The sequence below is a fragment of the Cokeromyces recurvatus genome (assembly GCF_025118155.1).
Source record: "Cokeromyces recurvatus strain NRRL 2243 chromosome Unknown BX663scaffold_2, whole genome shotgun sequence".
In the NCBI taxonomy this organism is placed as follows: domain Eukaryota; kingdom Fungi; phylum Mucoromycota; class Mucoromycetes; order Mucorales; family Mucoraceae; genus Cokeromyces; species Cokeromyces recurvatus.
In genome coordinates, this window is record NW_026251388.1 from 1185627 (window position 1) to 1202795 (window position 17169).

The 17169-nt window shown below is 31.1% G+C and overlaps 8 protein-coding genes across 8 annotated transcripts; 5 read left to right on the plus strand and 3 right to left on the minus strand.

The window, feature by feature from the left end:
• Positions 1-7: 7 nt before the first annotated feature.
• Positions 8-1172, plus strand: BX663DRAFT_495436 (transmembrane adaptor Erv26-domain-containing protein). Its single transcript, XM_051525645.1, has 6 exons — positions 8-116; positions 204-232; positions 293-343; positions 435-588; positions 654-812; positions 899-1172. Exons 1-6 carry the CDS (start codon positions 44-46, stop codon positions 1123-1125), a joined length of 693 nt encoding a protein of 230 aa, XP_051387279.1. The 5' UTR covers positions 8-43; the 3' UTR covers positions 1126-1172.
• Positions 1173-1835: 663 nt separating this feature from the next.
• On the minus strand, positions 1836-2205 carry BX663DRAFT_495441 (uncharacterized protein; the record flags this gene model as incomplete). The annotated part of the gene is made up of 1 exon (XM_051525646.1): positions 1836-2205. A coding segment is annotated over one exon (264 nt), but the record flags the coding sequence as incomplete, so codon positions are not given.
• Positions 2206-4575: 2370 nt separating this feature from the next.
• Positions 4576-5554, minus strand: BX663DRAFT_539990 (uncharacterized protein; the record flags this gene model as incomplete). The annotated part of the gene is made up of 2 exons (XM_051530738.1): positions 5157-5554; positions 4576-4985 (listed from the first exon to the last, which is right to left on the minus strand). The coding sequence occupies exons 1-2, from the start codon at positions 5284-5286 to the stop codon at positions 4576-4578; spliced, it is 540 nt and encodes a 179-aa protein (XP_051387281.1). The 5' UTR covers positions 5287-5554.
• Positions 5555-8585: 3031 nt separating this feature from the next.
• On the plus strand, positions 8586-12645 carry BX663DRAFT_482933 (uncharacterized protein; the record flags this gene model as incomplete). The annotated part of the gene is made up of 9 exons (XM_051524461.1): positions 8586-8816; positions 9164-9215; positions 9256-9281; positions 10187-10254; positions 10348-10617; positions 10684-10736; positions 10877-11034; positions 12035-12284; positions 12344-12645. The coding sequence occupies 9 exons, from the start codon at positions 8586-8588 to the stop codon at positions 12643-12645; spliced, it is 1410 nt and encodes a 469-aa protein (XP_051387282.1).
• A 27-nt stretch (positions 12646-12672) lies between these two features.
• Positions 12673-12885, plus strand: BX663DRAFT_426788 (uncharacterized protein; the record flags this gene model as incomplete). The annotated part of the gene is made up of 1 exon (XM_051522570.1): positions 12673-12885. A coding segment is annotated over one exon (213 nt), but the record flags the coding sequence as incomplete, so codon positions are not given.
• A 136-nt stretch (positions 12886-13021) lies between these two features.
• On the plus strand, positions 13022-13336 carry BX663DRAFT_426190 (uncharacterized protein; the record flags this gene model as incomplete). The annotated part of the gene is made up of 2 exons (XM_051522526.1): positions 13022-13122; positions 13183-13336. Coding segments are annotated over 2 exons (255 nt in total), but the record flags the coding sequence as incomplete, so codon positions are not given.
• Positions 13337-15021: 1685 nt separating this feature from the next.
• Positions 15022-16509, plus strand: BX663DRAFT_134094 (uncharacterized protein). The gene is made up of 8 exons (XM_051521548.1): positions 15022-15044; positions 15101-15161; positions 15239-15299; positions 15359-15387; positions 15508-15737; positions 15814-16162; positions 16237-16366; positions 16487-16509. Exons 2-7 carry the CDS (start codon positions 15128-15130, stop codon positions 16254-16256), a joined length of 723 nt encoding a protein of 240 aa, XP_051387285.1. The 5' UTR covers positions 15022-15044; positions 15101-15127; the 3' UTR covers positions 16257-16366; positions 16487-16509.
• On the minus strand, positions 16311-17091 carry BX663DRAFT_529029 (small acidic protein family-domain-containing protein; the record flags this gene model as incomplete). The annotated part of the gene is made up of 3 exons (XM_051530210.1): positions 16311-16613; positions 16638-16871; positions 17020-17091. 3 exons carry the CDS (start codon positions 17089-17091, stop codon positions 16311-16313), a joined length of 609 nt encoding a protein of 202 aa, XP_051387286.1.
• Between the last annotated feature and the right edge of the window lie 78 nt (positions 17092-17169).

A 17169-nucleotide genomic window follows, 5' to 3' on the forward strand; every position in this document is an offset into this window, starting at 1 on the left:
TATTTTATTTTTTTGTTTCAATCGTAATCGGATTATTTGAATAATGTTAAGTGTTTTGCATCTTGTTGCATACGCTGCAACTGGGCTCGCCTTTTGTTCTGTTGTGCTTAGTTTAGGTAAAGACAAAGAAAGAAAGAAAGAAAGAAATAAAGGAAGAAAAAAAAGTGTACATTGTTCGTCATTAACAATTATGCAATATTAAGCATGTGGACTTTATTATCTTGCTGAATTGGTAAAAAATTAAGGAAATTTGGGTTAAAAGATTTTTTTTTAAAAGGTAACAATGTATTAGATAGAAGAGTATTCTGTATACACAAAAAAAGTTATTAAAACGTTGACAATTGTATGTTATTTTCGAGACTAAGTTAGTAAAGGAAAAAAAGAAAAGAAAAGAAAAGAAAAAGTTATATTAAGTTTATATACTTTCCATTTAGATAATTATATCTTTACACGTATTATTCTGGATATTTGATCGTTTACCATTTTTTCATTTGGCCTTTTCAATTTTTTGTCATTGTGTCTATAGTTTAAATTTGAAAACATTTCCCTTTATCAGTTTGACAGGACTTCCTTTTATTGGCAGTTGCAGTAAAATTATATTTATTGTAGTTATTATTATATCTGAAATGTACTGATTTATATATTTATATTAGTACTTGTATTTGCTGATCATTTCTTATGGTTCAAGTATTTCACAACACATTACAGGCCATTTATGGACATTGCAGCCTTCTTTGGTTTATGTGTTTGGTTAGTTCCTTTTGCTTATTTTATTAGTTTGAGTGCTAATGATAATGCATTACCTACAAGTGGTAAGTTTGTATATATATATATATATATATATATATGTGTATGTGTATAATTAACTGAAGAGATTTGGCATATATTGTCCGGGTAGACCCAGCATTTGTAGATGCTATTCCACATCAACATAAACAGGGCTTAATGAAGACGTTATTAAGTTATATTGGTGTAAAAACACAAGATACTACTATGCTCACCACTTCTGCAGCAGATTTCAATTCAACAACAAATACAAATATATACAACCAACCGTCTATGGGTGTCACGTCTAGTATTCATTACACACCACCAAGAGATATCCAAAATAGAAAGACGTTGTAATAAACACAAAAAAAAACTTATTTTTTGCAATTACTATAGAATATAATCATGACTTGTCTATATCAAAGATTTTTCTTAAAAGTTTATATTTTTGTTGAATGAGATAATGTAGAAAAACAGTTCTGCATTCATTCAACTATTCGTTATACTTTTGCTTATTTTCCTTTGTTAACCTTTTATATCCTTGTTTTTTTTCTTGACACTTTCCCTACTCAGTCTAGTCAATAGGAAGAATGTCACGATGTTGAATTAAATTAATCAAATTCATATTTAAAGAGCTTAACTCTTCCCTGCTACTATTCAAACTATTTTGTGTTGACATAAGGATTTATTGTTACGATTAAACATTTTTATTTTTTATTTTTATTATTTTTATAAATTAAAATTTATAAAGCGACCTATGAGCACATAATATCTTTGTTATATTGCATTGCCTAGGTCAGTTCAAACTATGTGGAAAAAAAAGTATCTAAAAATCCTCTTACGGAACAAGAGATAAAAAGGTAAAGGAAAGGAAAAAGAGAAGGTGAGAAAGAAAGGGGAATATTGCTAACAAGTTTAAAGGGACAACCAGTTGAGTAATTTCCTGCCTGGATCAAGAAGTGGAGTGGGGGTAGTTTGTCGTGTATTAAGTAATCCATTTCCTGTAGAATGGTGTACGAAACTGGCCAGCGATAGAGCTGGGCAGAAACATCATGAGATGTTCAGTACTTATGCTAAGGGAGATGATTTAAAAGAAAGGAAAGGGGATCTGCAATTAATTGTGGCAGGAATAAACGGATGTGCATGTGCAAGCATTCAGTGGCGTGTGACCGACTAAAAGTGTACATAAGGATAATATGGACAGGCTTTAGGTATTCCTCCGGGTAACCAACCAAGACGCCCTCGAATGGTTCGACTGTGCTCACTGTGTGTTATGGGTGACCAAAGTATCGGATCAATAATCAGATTGGGGCGGCAAGCGGAAAGCAAAACAGAATGTGTTCCGTCATGTAGTTGTTGAAGACTTTCTTCAAGAAATTCTTGATGATGTTTCCGAAAGGAGCGTTGGTCTAACGGAATGGAGTTGGCGGCACAGAGTCTTCAGTATGGTGTTCGAATGAATTTATACCATGAGTGTTGAAAGCGAAGGCTTGAAGCTCAGGAAGTAATTTAGCGAGCAAAGTATCATCCGGTAAATCAATAGCACGGAAAACGGATTAGACCTGCAGAATGGACACCCTAACCTTCATCGATGGTTGGTTTACCATATGAGGCATCACCTTTACTGATGATCGACTAGAGCCACCAAATATCCGTCTTATGCATGTGTTTTGACAAGATTCCAGTTGTTGGATATCCTTTGTACTGAGTAGACTAATAGCTAGACCATATTCAAGTTGTGATCGGACTATCTACGTGTAAAAGCGAGTAGCCAGTAAACGATTAAATCCCTTGGGGTTAACCCCAATAGATGCCATTTGTTTCATTGTTTGTAGGGCTTTGTTAGTATTATTTTGCACGAGTTTAGCTGTACCTAAGAATCCTCCTGTCTTGTTGTATTTGTACATAACATCATAAAGATAGAATGAAACATAAATGTTAAATATTCATTACACAATAATGTTGTACAAAAAATATCATTATGTCAAACATAAATTATGTTATTTTGAGTATAAAAGATAAGGAAAGAGAAAACAGAAAAGACAAGTCTATGAAAACTCTGCATAGTTTATTAAGAGAAAAATATTATGGAAAAATGACAAGGACTATTTATATGTTTTGCAAGATAAGTGATATTAATAGAAGTATGATTTGGATAAGTGAATACTGCTATAATAAAGCATTATGTGTAAATGTTGTCAGTGTAAATGTTGTCAGTATAAATGTTGTCTCCGAATAATTCTGCTTGTAATAAGATATATTTTTATCTTTAATCTCCCTGAGCTGTCGCTGCTACTAATTATTATTTCTGGGATAAGCAACACGTTAATATTAATTCAAGTGAATATTCCCGCTATAACAATACATGCTACTATTATCATTATCATCCTCTAAGATGTTATTACATAACAATATTCAACATTATAGATGTATATAGAATATGCATGACTTATATAAGTGATTATGTAATTGCATATAAAAGCCATAACCCTATTGAATTCTTATTATTACATAATACAATATATATAATTATTTTTAATGCTCGTATACTCTAACACTGACTGTTATTAAAACTGAATGTAGAATGAATATTATGCTGTGAAGTACAATAAACTAGTTTTATTTGTATAAATAAATGATGGTTTATTTATATTAACTTAGTTGTAAAGACGACTACAATCATAACAGCCATGCTCACAAGATCTCATGCTATATGGTGCCTACATATGCATCGACGATTACAAATGCCTTTGACCGAACCCGACCCTTTGTCCTTCCTCCTTGAATAAGCTGCCAAATAAACAAAAACGCAGGCCACCAATCTCATCAGCTTTCAACTCATCTGTCTTTTCCGCCTGGACGATTTGTTGGCTTGCTATGTGCCTTATACTTTTTGAACTTGACTATCTCCATCATGGTAAACTTCCTCCAGAAACTGCCCCCCTTGGTACGAAACTTGTAAACTGGTTACGTAACTCTGAATCTAGTATTTGTTGATATATCTTGCTTTTCCTCTTCCCCTCTCTCTCTCTCTCTCTTTTTTTTTTTTTTTTTTTTTTTTTTTTTTTTTTTTTTTTTTTTTTTTTTTTTTGTACCCTTTTGCCTATCGAAAGGTTTTTTAGTACTTTTATCCTTTCTCGAACTGACCCGGAAAATCCAATACGCTAGTATTATGTGCTCACATGGGTTGTTTATAAAAAATTTTTGTTATAAATAAAATAATTCTTTAATCGTATTATGCATTCATTGGAGTTTGATAGCGGGTATAGCACAAGGTATTTGCCTAATCAATTATACTTTAGTTTGTTATCTAAGTGTACATTATATACATACTGTATTAGAGTATTTTATATGATTAGAGAGGTGGAGCCCCCATCAAGAGTCTCTATTAAATTACTAAGCTACTTCTTAGATATAACATGGATCCATTTCAGCCTTAAAGACAAAGATTATGTTCTTTACAATAATAAAGGATAAAGCAAGTTAATATACCATTACTCAACCATAATGCTATAGAATCATAATATTATTATTCTCGATATATTACTAATTCCTTTACTAGATATAAACGAATTACATGCTTAAAAAGAATGTACCATCTCAAATATTTCTATTATTGATAAGATGGTTTCTCTTTTTTTTAAATTTTATCTGATGATTAGTTTCCCCTGGAAATAATATGTTGGTTTCAAAAAATAATAATAGGTATAATGTTTGATTTATTTTTTAATTGCACTATAAGTGTTCATTTGAAGTACATATATTTATCAAACTTTGAGATGGGATAGAGAAAAGTCTTTTCTTTTTTTAATGCTTATGGTGCTTGTGCTTGTGATTGTGCTTCTTATCTTTCTTATCAGCTTTCTTTACCTTTTCAGCAGCTTTCTTGTCATGGGCTTTTTTATGGCCCTTTTTAGCAGCTTTCTTGTCATGGTCTTTTTTATGGCCCTTTTTAGCTTCCTTTCTTGACTTTTTGGCGGCTTCTTTAGAGGATTTCTTAGCTTCCTTCTTTGACTTTTTGGCGGCTTCTTTAGAGGATTTCTTAGCTTCCTTTCTTGACTTCTTGGCGGCTTCTTTAGAGGATTTCTTAGCTTCCTTTCTTGACTTCTTGGCAGCTTCTTTAGAGGATTTCTTAGCTTCCTTTCTTGACTTCTTGGCAGCTTCTTTAGAGGATTTCTTAGCTTCCTTCTTTGACTTTTTGGTGGTGGTAGTAGCGGCTTGAGAGGTAGTAGTAGTGGTAGACACAGCATCAGTGGTAGTAGTGGTAGCAGCAGTAGTGGTAGTAGTGGTGACAGCAGTAGTGGTAGCAGCAGTAGTGGTAGTAGTGGTGACAGCAGTAGTGGTGATAGCAGTAGTGGTAGTGAAAATCGCTTTTCTTCTATATATACACTTGGAAGCGGACTTGTCATAATGAGCTACACCTGCAGCGTTATTATTGGAACCTAAAGGAGAAGAGAGTGCTGATACAAGAGCTAATAGTGCTGCTGCTAAAGATAAGACAAATAATTTACGTGCCATTGTTCTATAAGAAGTATTAAGTTGAATAACTAACTGATACTTTCTTGAGAAGAGGCTTTTTATATATGTTCATTTGTTTGATTTAAATAACGATAAGTGTTTTAAAACAAAAAAAAAATCAGTTCTTTTTTTTTGGATTTAAGACAAAAATCTTTCATAGCGGGAATGAATTTAAAACACAAGCGTATTTTAACTTTAAATGTAAATTTTTACACTCAAAATGATTGTTTTATTTTAAGCTACATTTAAATGCAAGAAGTGTTTGAAGTGGTCTTAACTAAGTTTATTTTTTTCAAGTAGAGAAAAATGTTACATTTTTTAGCTGAAAAAAAAAAAAAAAAAAAAAAAAAGTAGGATGATTACATATTGAAGGTCAGATTTTTTTGTTCTACTAACTAATAAACAACTGATTTATATGTACATAATACTGCAATTCTAATTAATAAATAGTTTAAATAATAAATTAATAAATAATTTAAATAATAGCTCTACCAATAATTTCTTGTCTAATAATGATAATGTTTCTTGTATTGGTTCTACTGATATGTTGAATTTTAAATATACAAATGGTATCACTTTTAAACATTCCTTAGATGTAATAAAGTTTAACAAAGGATATGACTTTGATATTTTGTTGGGCACTGATATTTTACCAAAGATGAATATTGGTTTAACTGGAGTAGCATATAAAATTGATAGTGAATTCACACATCCTGATATAGCTGCCAATTATAAAAGAATCTTTGAGAATATTAATATTGATTATGATGGAAAGATTCAACCTGATGATTCGCCTGCCAGTACATCTGAGCAAAGAGCAGAATTCATGAATTATATTAAAGAGACCATTGACAGAAATAAGAGTATTCCTATTACCTCATTTTGTTCCATGCCCGAATCAATTGTTCGTTTACCCACCAAAGAAGGAGCTACTGCTTTTAGAAGACAGTACCCAATTCCGTTTGCAATAAGAGATACATTAGATAAGCAAATTAAAGAATGGCTTGACAATAACGTAATCATTAAGTCCAAAACTAATACCGCATTTAATAGTCCTCTTTTGTTAGTTCCTAAGAGAAACAAAAATGGAGATGTTGTTAAGAACAGAGTATGTTTAGATGTGAGACTTTTGAATCAAATTTTACCACCTACGTTTAATTATCCATTGTCTTTAGTTCGTAACATATTTAAAAATTTAGCGGGAAAGAAATATTTTACCACGCTTGATTTATCCAATGCTTATCATTGTTTCAAAGTTGCCCCAGAAGATGTACATAAATTAAGTTTTACATACGGGGACACACAATATTCGTTCATCAGATCACCATTTAGTTTTTCGATGTTAACAAGTCATTTCTTTTTTTTTGCCTTTCAATCCTATTTGACGGATTAGATTGTGTATAGAATCTTTTGGACGACTATATCATTGCGTCTGAGACGACTGAACAACATATGAAGGATGTAAAATTGGTAATTGACAAGCTTTTATCAGTGAATTTGATTTTAAATCTTGAGAAATGTGTATGGATGCAACACTCAGTTCGTCTTCTTGGTTTCGTAGTTGATGCTACAGGAGCACGAGTTGATAAAAACAAATTGACAGATGTTCAAAATTGGCTACTTCCTAACAAAAATCCTAAACGAGTGCAACAATTTATGGGTTTGATTAATTATTTTAGAGAATACATTCCTATGATTGCACGAGTAGCTGAGCCTATTACTAGATTGAGCAACGCTAAAAACGTTGAAGAGTTATGGATCGAAGAACGAATAAAGAGTTTTAATGCTTTGAAAGAAATTTTGCAATCCAAAGTCATACTACACTATCCTAATTGGTGAGAAAAATTTTACATCGCTACTGATGCATCCCAATATGCTATAGGAGCCGTCCTATTTCAAAGAGACGAGCATGGTTGCGATAAATATATTAGCTTCATTTCTAGTACCTTGTCACTCTCTTAAAGAAGATCGAGTACAACAAAGCGCGAACTATGTTGTCTTGTTATTGCCCTTACAAAATTTAGACAATTCATCTACGGACATTCCCAAAAAGTAACTATATATTGCGATTATTTTGCGTTGATTTATTTAACTACCCAAAAGATTGCTAATCCTATGATAATCGGTTGGATGGAGACATTCCTTGATTATGACTTTGAGGTCATCCACATACCAGGCATCTTGAATAAATTACCTGATTTGTTCAGCCGTTTGTATCCACCTCTTCCTGCAGTTGAAGAAAGTGTCAACAAACTGGTGGGGAGTCGGGATGATAAGAAACTTATTAAACAACCTAAAAAAAAATAATAATAGAGTTGTAAGGAAAAATTATAACAAAGACAAAGTAATTAATGTTCTTGCAGCTAAATTAGTAGAATATAAAAATGAACCTACCGAATATATGACTCCTCCTGAAGAAGAGAGAGATGCATTATTAAGAGAGGTATACATGTTTAGCCATTTTGGAAGTTCAGCCATTGTAATAGAATTATATTCTCGTGGTTTACATTGGTCCAACATGTATGAAGAAGCTAAACAAATTGTATAATCTTGTGTAGAATGCCAAAAACATAACATTGCAAAAAGAGGTTATCATCCTTTGACAAATATCGTTGCATATGCATCATTTGATCATATCGCTATTGATTTAGCTGGCACATTCAAGCCTACGAATGAGGAGCATCTATATATTTTTGTTATCATTGATGTCTGCACCAAATATATTATAATTAGAGCAATCAAAGATAAACAAACAACTACCATAGCTAGAGAATTAGTTTCCTTTATGGGTGATTATGGCATTGCACGAATTATCCAAAGTGATAATGGTAGAGAATTCCATTCACAATTGCTGTCTGAGATCTCCAAAATTCTACACATCGAAAGACATTGTTCTACTCCTTATCATCCACAAGGGAATGGTATTGCAGAGAGTGCAGTCAAGATTGTCACAAATACAATTCGAAAAATGATCAAGTCCGATTTTAGAGACTGGACTTATTATTTGCCTATAGTTCAATTATGTATAAATAAGAACATGAGGTATAAAACACTTGGTTTCCCATTTTCGTTGATGTTTGCACGCAGAGTTAATTTACCTGACGAGTATAACAATCAACAGAGATTCCCGTATCTTAAAAGATACAATGACGTTGAAAGAATTAGAAGAACGCATTGATTACATGAATAAGCTTGTATTCCCTGCCATATTTGAAAGAACAAAGAAAATTAATGAAGAATTAAGCAAAAAATACAATGATAAAAACATACTTGTAGATATCTCTATTGGTACACACGTAATGATTCATTTAAAGAATAGACCAAATAAACTGGCACCCATTTATGAAGGACCATATACAATGGTAAGAAAAAATAGAGGAGGATCATACAAGTTGAAAGATGAGCAAAATGAATTGTTAAGTCATAATTATATGCCATCTGAATTGAAGATCGTTACTATTGATGATGAATATTATGAAGTTGAATGCATCAGAGCTCATCGTGACGAGCCTGGTAATCGTGAATACTTAGTAAAATAGGTTGGTTATTCCGAAAGAGAGAATACATGACAGAAAGCTTCTGACTTTACAGACCCTACTATTGTGCAAAATTATTGGGATAAATATGATGAGAATCGCAGATAGCAAAATGAGAGAATTGTTCAAACAGATTCCTCAAATATTAAAAATAAAAATTTGAAATCGCGTAATTCCACATCTAACCAAAAGAATAAGAAGAAGAAGAATATTAATAATAATAACGCTTCTAACACTAAAAGAATACTTCCTTCCAATACGAGTCAAGAAGAACGATATAAGAGAAGAAGACGTATTAACTAATGTTGTAAAATTATATCCCAATAATAATAAAACATTAGACGATAACACAACTTAGGGTTATCAATAAATCAATGAATAATTCCCCTGAAAGTAAATTTGTATATAGATATCAATCTTTATAAAAATTAAGATGACCAAGATCAGCTTAGAAAAAAAGTATAAAGATATTAAGCGATCAGGCACAAACAATGAGATGATATATTTTGCCGACTCAACAAGGTGTTGTTGAATCTGGTGGTGGGTGATGTTATGATTGTAGTCGTATTTACAACTAAGTTAATAGAAATAAACCATCATTTATTACATAATAAAGAGATTATAACATTCAGTCTTAATAGCAGTCATCGAGCATTAAAAATAATGACATACAGTGTATTACATAATTACAAGAATTCAATAGGTTTATGACTATTATATTCAATCACATAATTATTTATACAGGTCATACATATTATATATACATCTATAATGCTGATTATTGTTATGTAATAACATCTTGGAGGATAATAATAATAATAATAGCATATAAATAATCGGTATTGGTTATAGCTAGAATATTCACTGTGAATTAATATGAACGCGTTGCTTACCCTAGAAATAATAATTAGTAGCAGCGACAGCTCAGGTAGATTAAAGATAAAAATATATCTTATTACAAGCAGAATTATTCGGAGACAACATTTATACTGACAACATTTACACTGACAACATTTACACATAATGCTTTATTATAGCAGTATTCACTTATCCAAATCATACTTCTATTAATATCACTTATCTTGCAAAACATATAAATAGCCCTTGTCATTTTTTCATATTATTTTCTTCTGGGACAATTTTTGTATTATTTTTCCTTCAATAAACTATACCGAATTTTCGCAGACTTGTCTTTTCTGTTTTCTCTTTCCTATTCTTTTACACTCAAAACAATTTCTATTAACTTAGTTGTAAGGATGACTACAATCATAACAATGATGAACCACTACTTGATTATTTTTCATTTGCACAAGTATACAACAACACGGAAAATTTGACGAACAATCATTACTATGATATATTAGACAATCTTTCAAAGGATCAGTCTAACAAGCTTACTGCTGTTGCGCTTGAGACGAAGAATATGTTTAAGGTACGATTGGTATTACAAGCCAAGAAAACATGGATATATTAAATACTTTTTTTTTTTTTTTTTTTTTTTTTTTTTTTAAAAAAAAAATAACAGAGTTGATTTCATGGGAATTATTGACCTTACTGCAGAAAATGTAATCAGTATATTGAAGGAAGTGAATGAATACGAAGACGTTATGAAGGCTTCTGCTTTGAATGATGCTGTTTTATTGAATCATACACAAGAAATCTTAAATGTCTTCAGAAATACAACACTCTCTGCTAAACCAATTCGAACGGTTCTTCGTACCTATGGAAACCCGATAGATTTTGATATATTTGAACACGCTGACTTTGGGTTCATCAAGGTAACAACACGGCATTTGTAAGTACATAGTTACAATATTCTCCTGATTTATTCTCTAATTAATATATTCTTGCGTTCATCTAGTCTGGATCTTATTGAAAGTCCGGAGATTCCCCTTCTCGGCTGCTTACAAGAACGTACAACAGCTATTTATATCACCACACTCTTATTAACTCAATTGTTCTTATCATACAATGACATACTGGAATTAGACTTTATAGGGAAAGAATATTGCACAACAAAAAAAAAAAAAAAAGAAAATGGGATGGTGTTTTAGTATTAGTAAAAGATAAAAGAGTTTCTCTTTCACTTGTAAAGTTTTCTGGAAGAGTAAAATTGAATAATAGCAATGCTAAGGAGAAACATGATATCTCAAAATTATACGAAAATATGGCGAAAGTACTTCAAATTCTACCAGAAGTCTCAAAGAAACAAGTATTTGCAGTCCGTTTTTTTTAGTAAAGTATCTAATGTCTACTATTAACTATATTACTTCAACTCATCTTTACTATCTATCATGGTTCTATAGATAATGATTGTTATGATTGCAGTTATCTTTACAACTAAGTTAATAGAAATAAACCATCATTTATTTATACAAATAAAACTAGTTTATTGTACTTTACAGTATAGCATTCATTCTACAACATTCAGTTTTAATAGCGATCATTATTAGAGTATTCGAGCAATTAAAAATAACTATATACATTGTATTATGTAATAATAAGAATTCAATAGGGTTATGACTATTATATTCAATTACATAATTATTTATATATGCATCTATAATGTCGAATATTGTTATGTAATAATATTTTAGAGGATGCTAATAATAATAGCATATAAATAATTGGTATTATTGTTAGAACTGGAATATTCACTGTGAATTAATATGAACGCGTTGCTTACCCCAGAAATAATGATTGGGTATATTTTTAGTAACAGCGACAGCTAAAGGAGAAAAAAGATAAAGTATATATTATTGCATGCAGGATTATTAGGAGACAACATTTACACTGACAACATTTACACATAATGCTTTATTATAGCAGTATTCACTTATCCAAATCATACTTCTATTAATATTACTTACCTTGTCAAAACATATAAATAGCCCTTGATTTTTCCATATAATTTTTCGTTGTACAATTTTTGTATTATCTTTAATAAACTATACAAAGTTTTCACAGACTTGTCTTTTGTTTATTTCTCTTTCTCTATCTTTTTGTTAATCAAAACAATAATAAAGCACGACTCAGAGAGCTTGTACCACTTTTTCATCCTTCACTTCAGCAACCTGTGTATTTACCTGTTGCTGATGTTGCTGTTTAAAATTGTATTTGGAAAATGTCGGTAGTGAACTGGGTTCAGTAAACCAGCTTCAACTAGCTTTAGAATTAAACAATTAATCTGTTTTTTTTCATTCCAACCTCAGATGAACATAACTCGTGATCAAGCCATCTGTAGGTTCTTTTGTGAAGATTACAGCAAAGAAAATGCAGCAAGATTGTCAAAAAAGATCGAAGAATTTGGCTCTTTCGATGTGTGTTATGAAAATGATCTTAAGCTGCCTATTCTGGTGCATTTGAGTGTAATTCGGAATGAATCCACAACTTTTAAACGCTACTTAACTGAATACTCAGCTCTGGATCTTAAGGAAGCAGTAGAAGCGAAATCTAAACTTGGTAAACATTGAAAGATTATATGTTATTCATCATATTTTGACGCTAAAATTTTAATTCAGTTTCAGAACGACAAGTAATCATGTTTCTGAATGAGGTTTATAAAACTACCAATCCTCAAAATGAAGCTGTCTATTGCCCTCAAGAAGTTGGAAACAAAGAAATTTATGAGTCAGTCATATCGAGAACTGAATGCATGAGCAAGAAGTCTGAGATAGCATTTGCAACTTGGTGTTCTAAAAGAAAGATTGATTTTATGGGCGTACCATTTACTAGGAAAAGGAGTCGAGGGTCGAATAAGCGCCATAAGAAACTTTATATAATGAAAAATGAATTTAGAAGTAACGCATTATTGGCATTTTGAAGAATTACCATTATTTATTCTCTATTGTTAGAGGGTATTGTAGAAACCATCGCTACTTTTATTCCACGCTATCAAAACTACATAAACTCTTTAAAAAAACAAGGACGCACCATCATTGGGTATGCTAGGAAGTCTATTGGTAGCAATGATGAACAAAACAGAAAAATACTTTTAAATAGCATGGTGCAGTGCTTAAAAGAAAGATCTTTATGTGACATGGTATTGTTCGGCCGACGCTAATTTTTCCTCAAGAGATATGAATGACAACACTGATTTGCTAAATGAGTTGACAGGTGTAGATGGAGACACTCAATGTAAGACGTATTATATTTGTAAACATGTGAATAATTATCAACAACATGAGTAATACTAATATTTTTCTTCTTACATCAATTCATCTGAAACAGAAGTTTGCCTTGTAGCCATAGATTTCGCAAGACTATCTACAAATATAGGCGATTTACAAAACTTCTTCAAGTAAGTTAAATTGCATACAGACAAACCAGCTTTAGTCACACTTCTAATACTCTTTGCTAGTGTTCACAAAAAACTAACGACAGTCATAATTGACGCATTACTTTATGACAACAAATTTCACGAATTTAAGAGAGAGGCTGTGTTAAATGATCCAACAATTTTATCATCTTTTGATTGTAGATCAAAACCAGTTCAAAGATCCAGAAAAGTCTAAATACTTCACTGTTATTCTATATTCATCATTAAGCTTGGCAGATATTCAATAATACTCAAGTTTTATCTATGTTATAGAACAAGCTCTGGATATAAGCACAAGCAATATTATAATAGATGAATTGCATATTACAGAATAAGCTATAAGCCTGAATATGAAATAAAACACTGTATGTAACATCATGTAGATAATATAAAACTTGATGACATCCAATTGTTTAGATGTATTAACTATAAGACATCGTATCATTTCTACATGTATATTTTTATAACCTTGATAAAGGGTTCTTCAGGTCGTCTTTGATCCAATAAAATAAAAGATGTAAAAGACATCAGGAGCCTATGCTCAGGTCAAACAATAAATTTTTTCACCCAATAGATAATCCATATAAATCAGCCTCCTGAGTCAACAAGACTTGTATATCTGAATACTAACACTGTTTCACGACTTATGTTCTTTTGACAGCTATTTTTGATTTCTTTGATTTCAGGATTCATTAGTGTAAATACAAGCAATTGTGTAGACACAAAATAGTCTTTATATCATTCTTTTTGCATTGAATAAACAAGTCTCAAACTATACTTCCTTTGTTCTCTTTCTCTTTTTTTTTTCTTTCTCTTTAATACGTTCCATCACAATCTATACCAAAAAAATCATCCTATTCAAAATTTTCATATTTTTATGACTTTAAGCTAAATCCAGTCCCTATTAGGCAATATGACTATAGCTAGATAATACTACGGGGGTCAATAATACATTGGATGATAATTATAATAGAAACTAGTGGAGTCAAATAAAGTATAGTATGTACGTTAAATAAAATTTTTATATCATTCGCATAATTGTGAGAATTAAAACGGACAAAAATGTAAGCTAATCTATTTGGCCGAGCTACTAAATGGCATCGTCTTGCCATTACATGCTTCTTCATTCGAAGTTTCGTAAAATTTAAAAATTGAAGGTTGAGAGTGTACGTTAGCAAGATTGACCAGAATAGCAGCTTAAGATCATTTTCATAACACACATCGAAAGAGCCAAATTCTTCGATCTTTTTTGACAATCTTGCTGCATTTTCTTTGCTGTAATCTTTACAAAAGAACCTACAGATGGCTTGATCACGAGTTATGTTCATCTGAGGTTGGAATGAAAAAAAACAGATTAATTGTTTAATTCTAAAGCTAGTTGAAGCTGGTTTACTGAACCCAGTTCACTACCGACATTTTCCAAATACAATTTTAAACAGCAACATCAGCAACAGGTAAATACACAGGTTGCTGAAGTGAAGGATGAAAAAGCGGTACAAGCTCTCTGAGTCGCGCTTTATTTTCAATTATAGTATATAGTAATTTTTTTTCCCCAGTTCCATTTCATCCTTAGATCTTTCAAGCTAAACTATAGTCTAATTCAACTTTTTTTCTTCTTCATCAACAAGTATTGGAGTAGGCACGTCCTGCAGTTTGATTTCGCGGAAACCTGCACAAAAAACAGCGCTTTGATTTTTGTGAAAGCCGCAAATCGAGAATTGAGAAAACCGCATTTTGAGATTTCACTTCCCGCACTTTAATTTTTTAACCCCGCAATCTGATGCTGCGTTCGCTGTAAAAAAAAAATAAGGTTTAAAAACTCATGAAGACCCGCAATGGATGTGGGGAAAAAAGAATTGTTTAAACTAAAAATATGTTCATCTTTTTTATTTTGTAGTCAAAAGGTAAATAAAAAGTAATCGTGAAAAAAAAAAATCTAATTTACTTTATAAAATTTTAGTTTTTTTTTCTTTCTTTCTTTTCCAAAATGACACTCAGATTATTGACTAAAAAAGCTGCAGGTAACTGGAAAAAAAAAAAACCTGTTTCAACATGACAATTAACTCTAATGACCATTTTACACCTTATTCACGAATAGTTGTTGCTGCACCTCGTCCAGGTTTGCTTACTGTTCAGCATCAAGTTATTCGTGCTTCCATGTAAGTTTATTCAATTACTTCAAATCAAACTAAAAGTTAATACTCATTTTTAATTTTAGTACTCGTGGATTAGCCACGAAGACAGAAGGTATGAAATAACAATGGTATATAATAATTATTGTAGAGAAGCTACAAGACATAAAAAAAAAGGAATAAATAAATATATATGCATATATGTATATATATATTTCTTCATAAAACACAATAGAGCCTAAACAAAAAGCTAATAGTCTAATTGATGTTCTTCCCGGAAACTCTATTGTCTCCAAGACTGGTTATATTACAGGTGCTACTGGTTTGGCTGCTTTTTTGATTTCTAAAGAAATTTATGTTTTAAATGAGGAAACTTTAGTCCTAATTTCCTCAGCTGGTCTTCTCGGTGTCCTTTTAAAGTATCTTCGAGAACCATTCACTAACATGGCTAATGAGCATATTGAAGTAAGTTTATTTAGATATAAATAAAATAAATCAATAAAATGCGTGTATATTTATTTATGTATCATTATTATTATAGCGTATTAAAAACATTTTGATTCAAGCACGTAATGAGCATAAGAGTACTGTTCAAGAACGTATTGATGAAGTTGGAGAAATGAAGGATCTTGTCCAGGTTACTAAGACTCTTTTTGAACTTTCTCGTGAAACTGCACAATTAGAAGCCGAAGCCTTTGAGTTGAAACAACAAGTAGCTGTTGCTTCCGAAGTTAAATCTACTTTAGATTCTTGGGTTCGTCATGAAACCAGTCTTCGTGAACGTGAACAAAAACAATTAGCTACTTACTTGATTGAAAAAGTTAACAAGAGTTTAGAAGATCCAAAGATTCAACAACAAATTTTAGATCAAGCTATTCTTGATGTTCAAGGTAAATTATGAAAATAAACAAATATATTACACATTGCTTATAACTCTTTTTATTATTATTATCATTATTTATAGCTGTTGCAAAGAATGCTTAAATTATTAATAAATGATTATGTTAAAGATTCACATGAATGAACTTCTTTTTTTCTCTATTGATTAAAACCTAATCCACCTCTACGACCCATTTGCATTTGCTTTTTAAACTGTAAGCCATGTTGAAATTGCTTTTCTAAATCGCTACTAATGCGTTGTTTTTCATCTTCATCGATGGCGCTCTTTAAAGACCCATATAATCCACCTTTCTTCTTTTGTGGTGCTTCATTAGTAGTGTTACTGTTTGATTTTTTTGCGCCTAATAATCTTAAAAATTTATCTTTCTTTGCAGTATCACCATCGAAAGAAGCCTTATTCCAGTTATTCCAGCCAGTTGCAGTAACAGTTTCTTCTTGAGGCTACATATAAATTCAATTTTTAACAATCATGTTTAAAGAAAATAATTTTATATTTACTTTGTCTTTGGAAGAATTTTGTTCGGCATTCTGTGAAGATTCTTTATCGACTTTATTCTTTTTATTAACAATAGGTTCTTCAGCATTTTCACTTTCATTATGCTTTCTCTTTTTATCCTCTTTCTTGTCTTTTTTATCCTTCTTGTCCTTCTTGTCCTTTTTATCCTTTTTATCCTTTTTATCCTTTTTATCCTTCTTATCCTTCTTTTCTTTTTGTCCTTTTTTTCTTTCTTTTCTTTCTTTTCTTTTTTATCCTTTTTATCCTTCTTACTTACTTTCTCTTCCTAATCAAGATGAATCAAATCAGAACGATTTTTATATAATTTATTGTCTAACAGAGTAAATCTACCTTACTTTCAGCACATGTTTCCAATTTCTTTTCTTTCTTTTCTTTCTTGTTCTTTATTTCACTTTTATTCATCCTTAATTAATAAATGGTATAAAGGTAATTAGTGAATGTTTGCTTGTAGAAAAAAAATTTTTTTTTGTATTCCTCCAT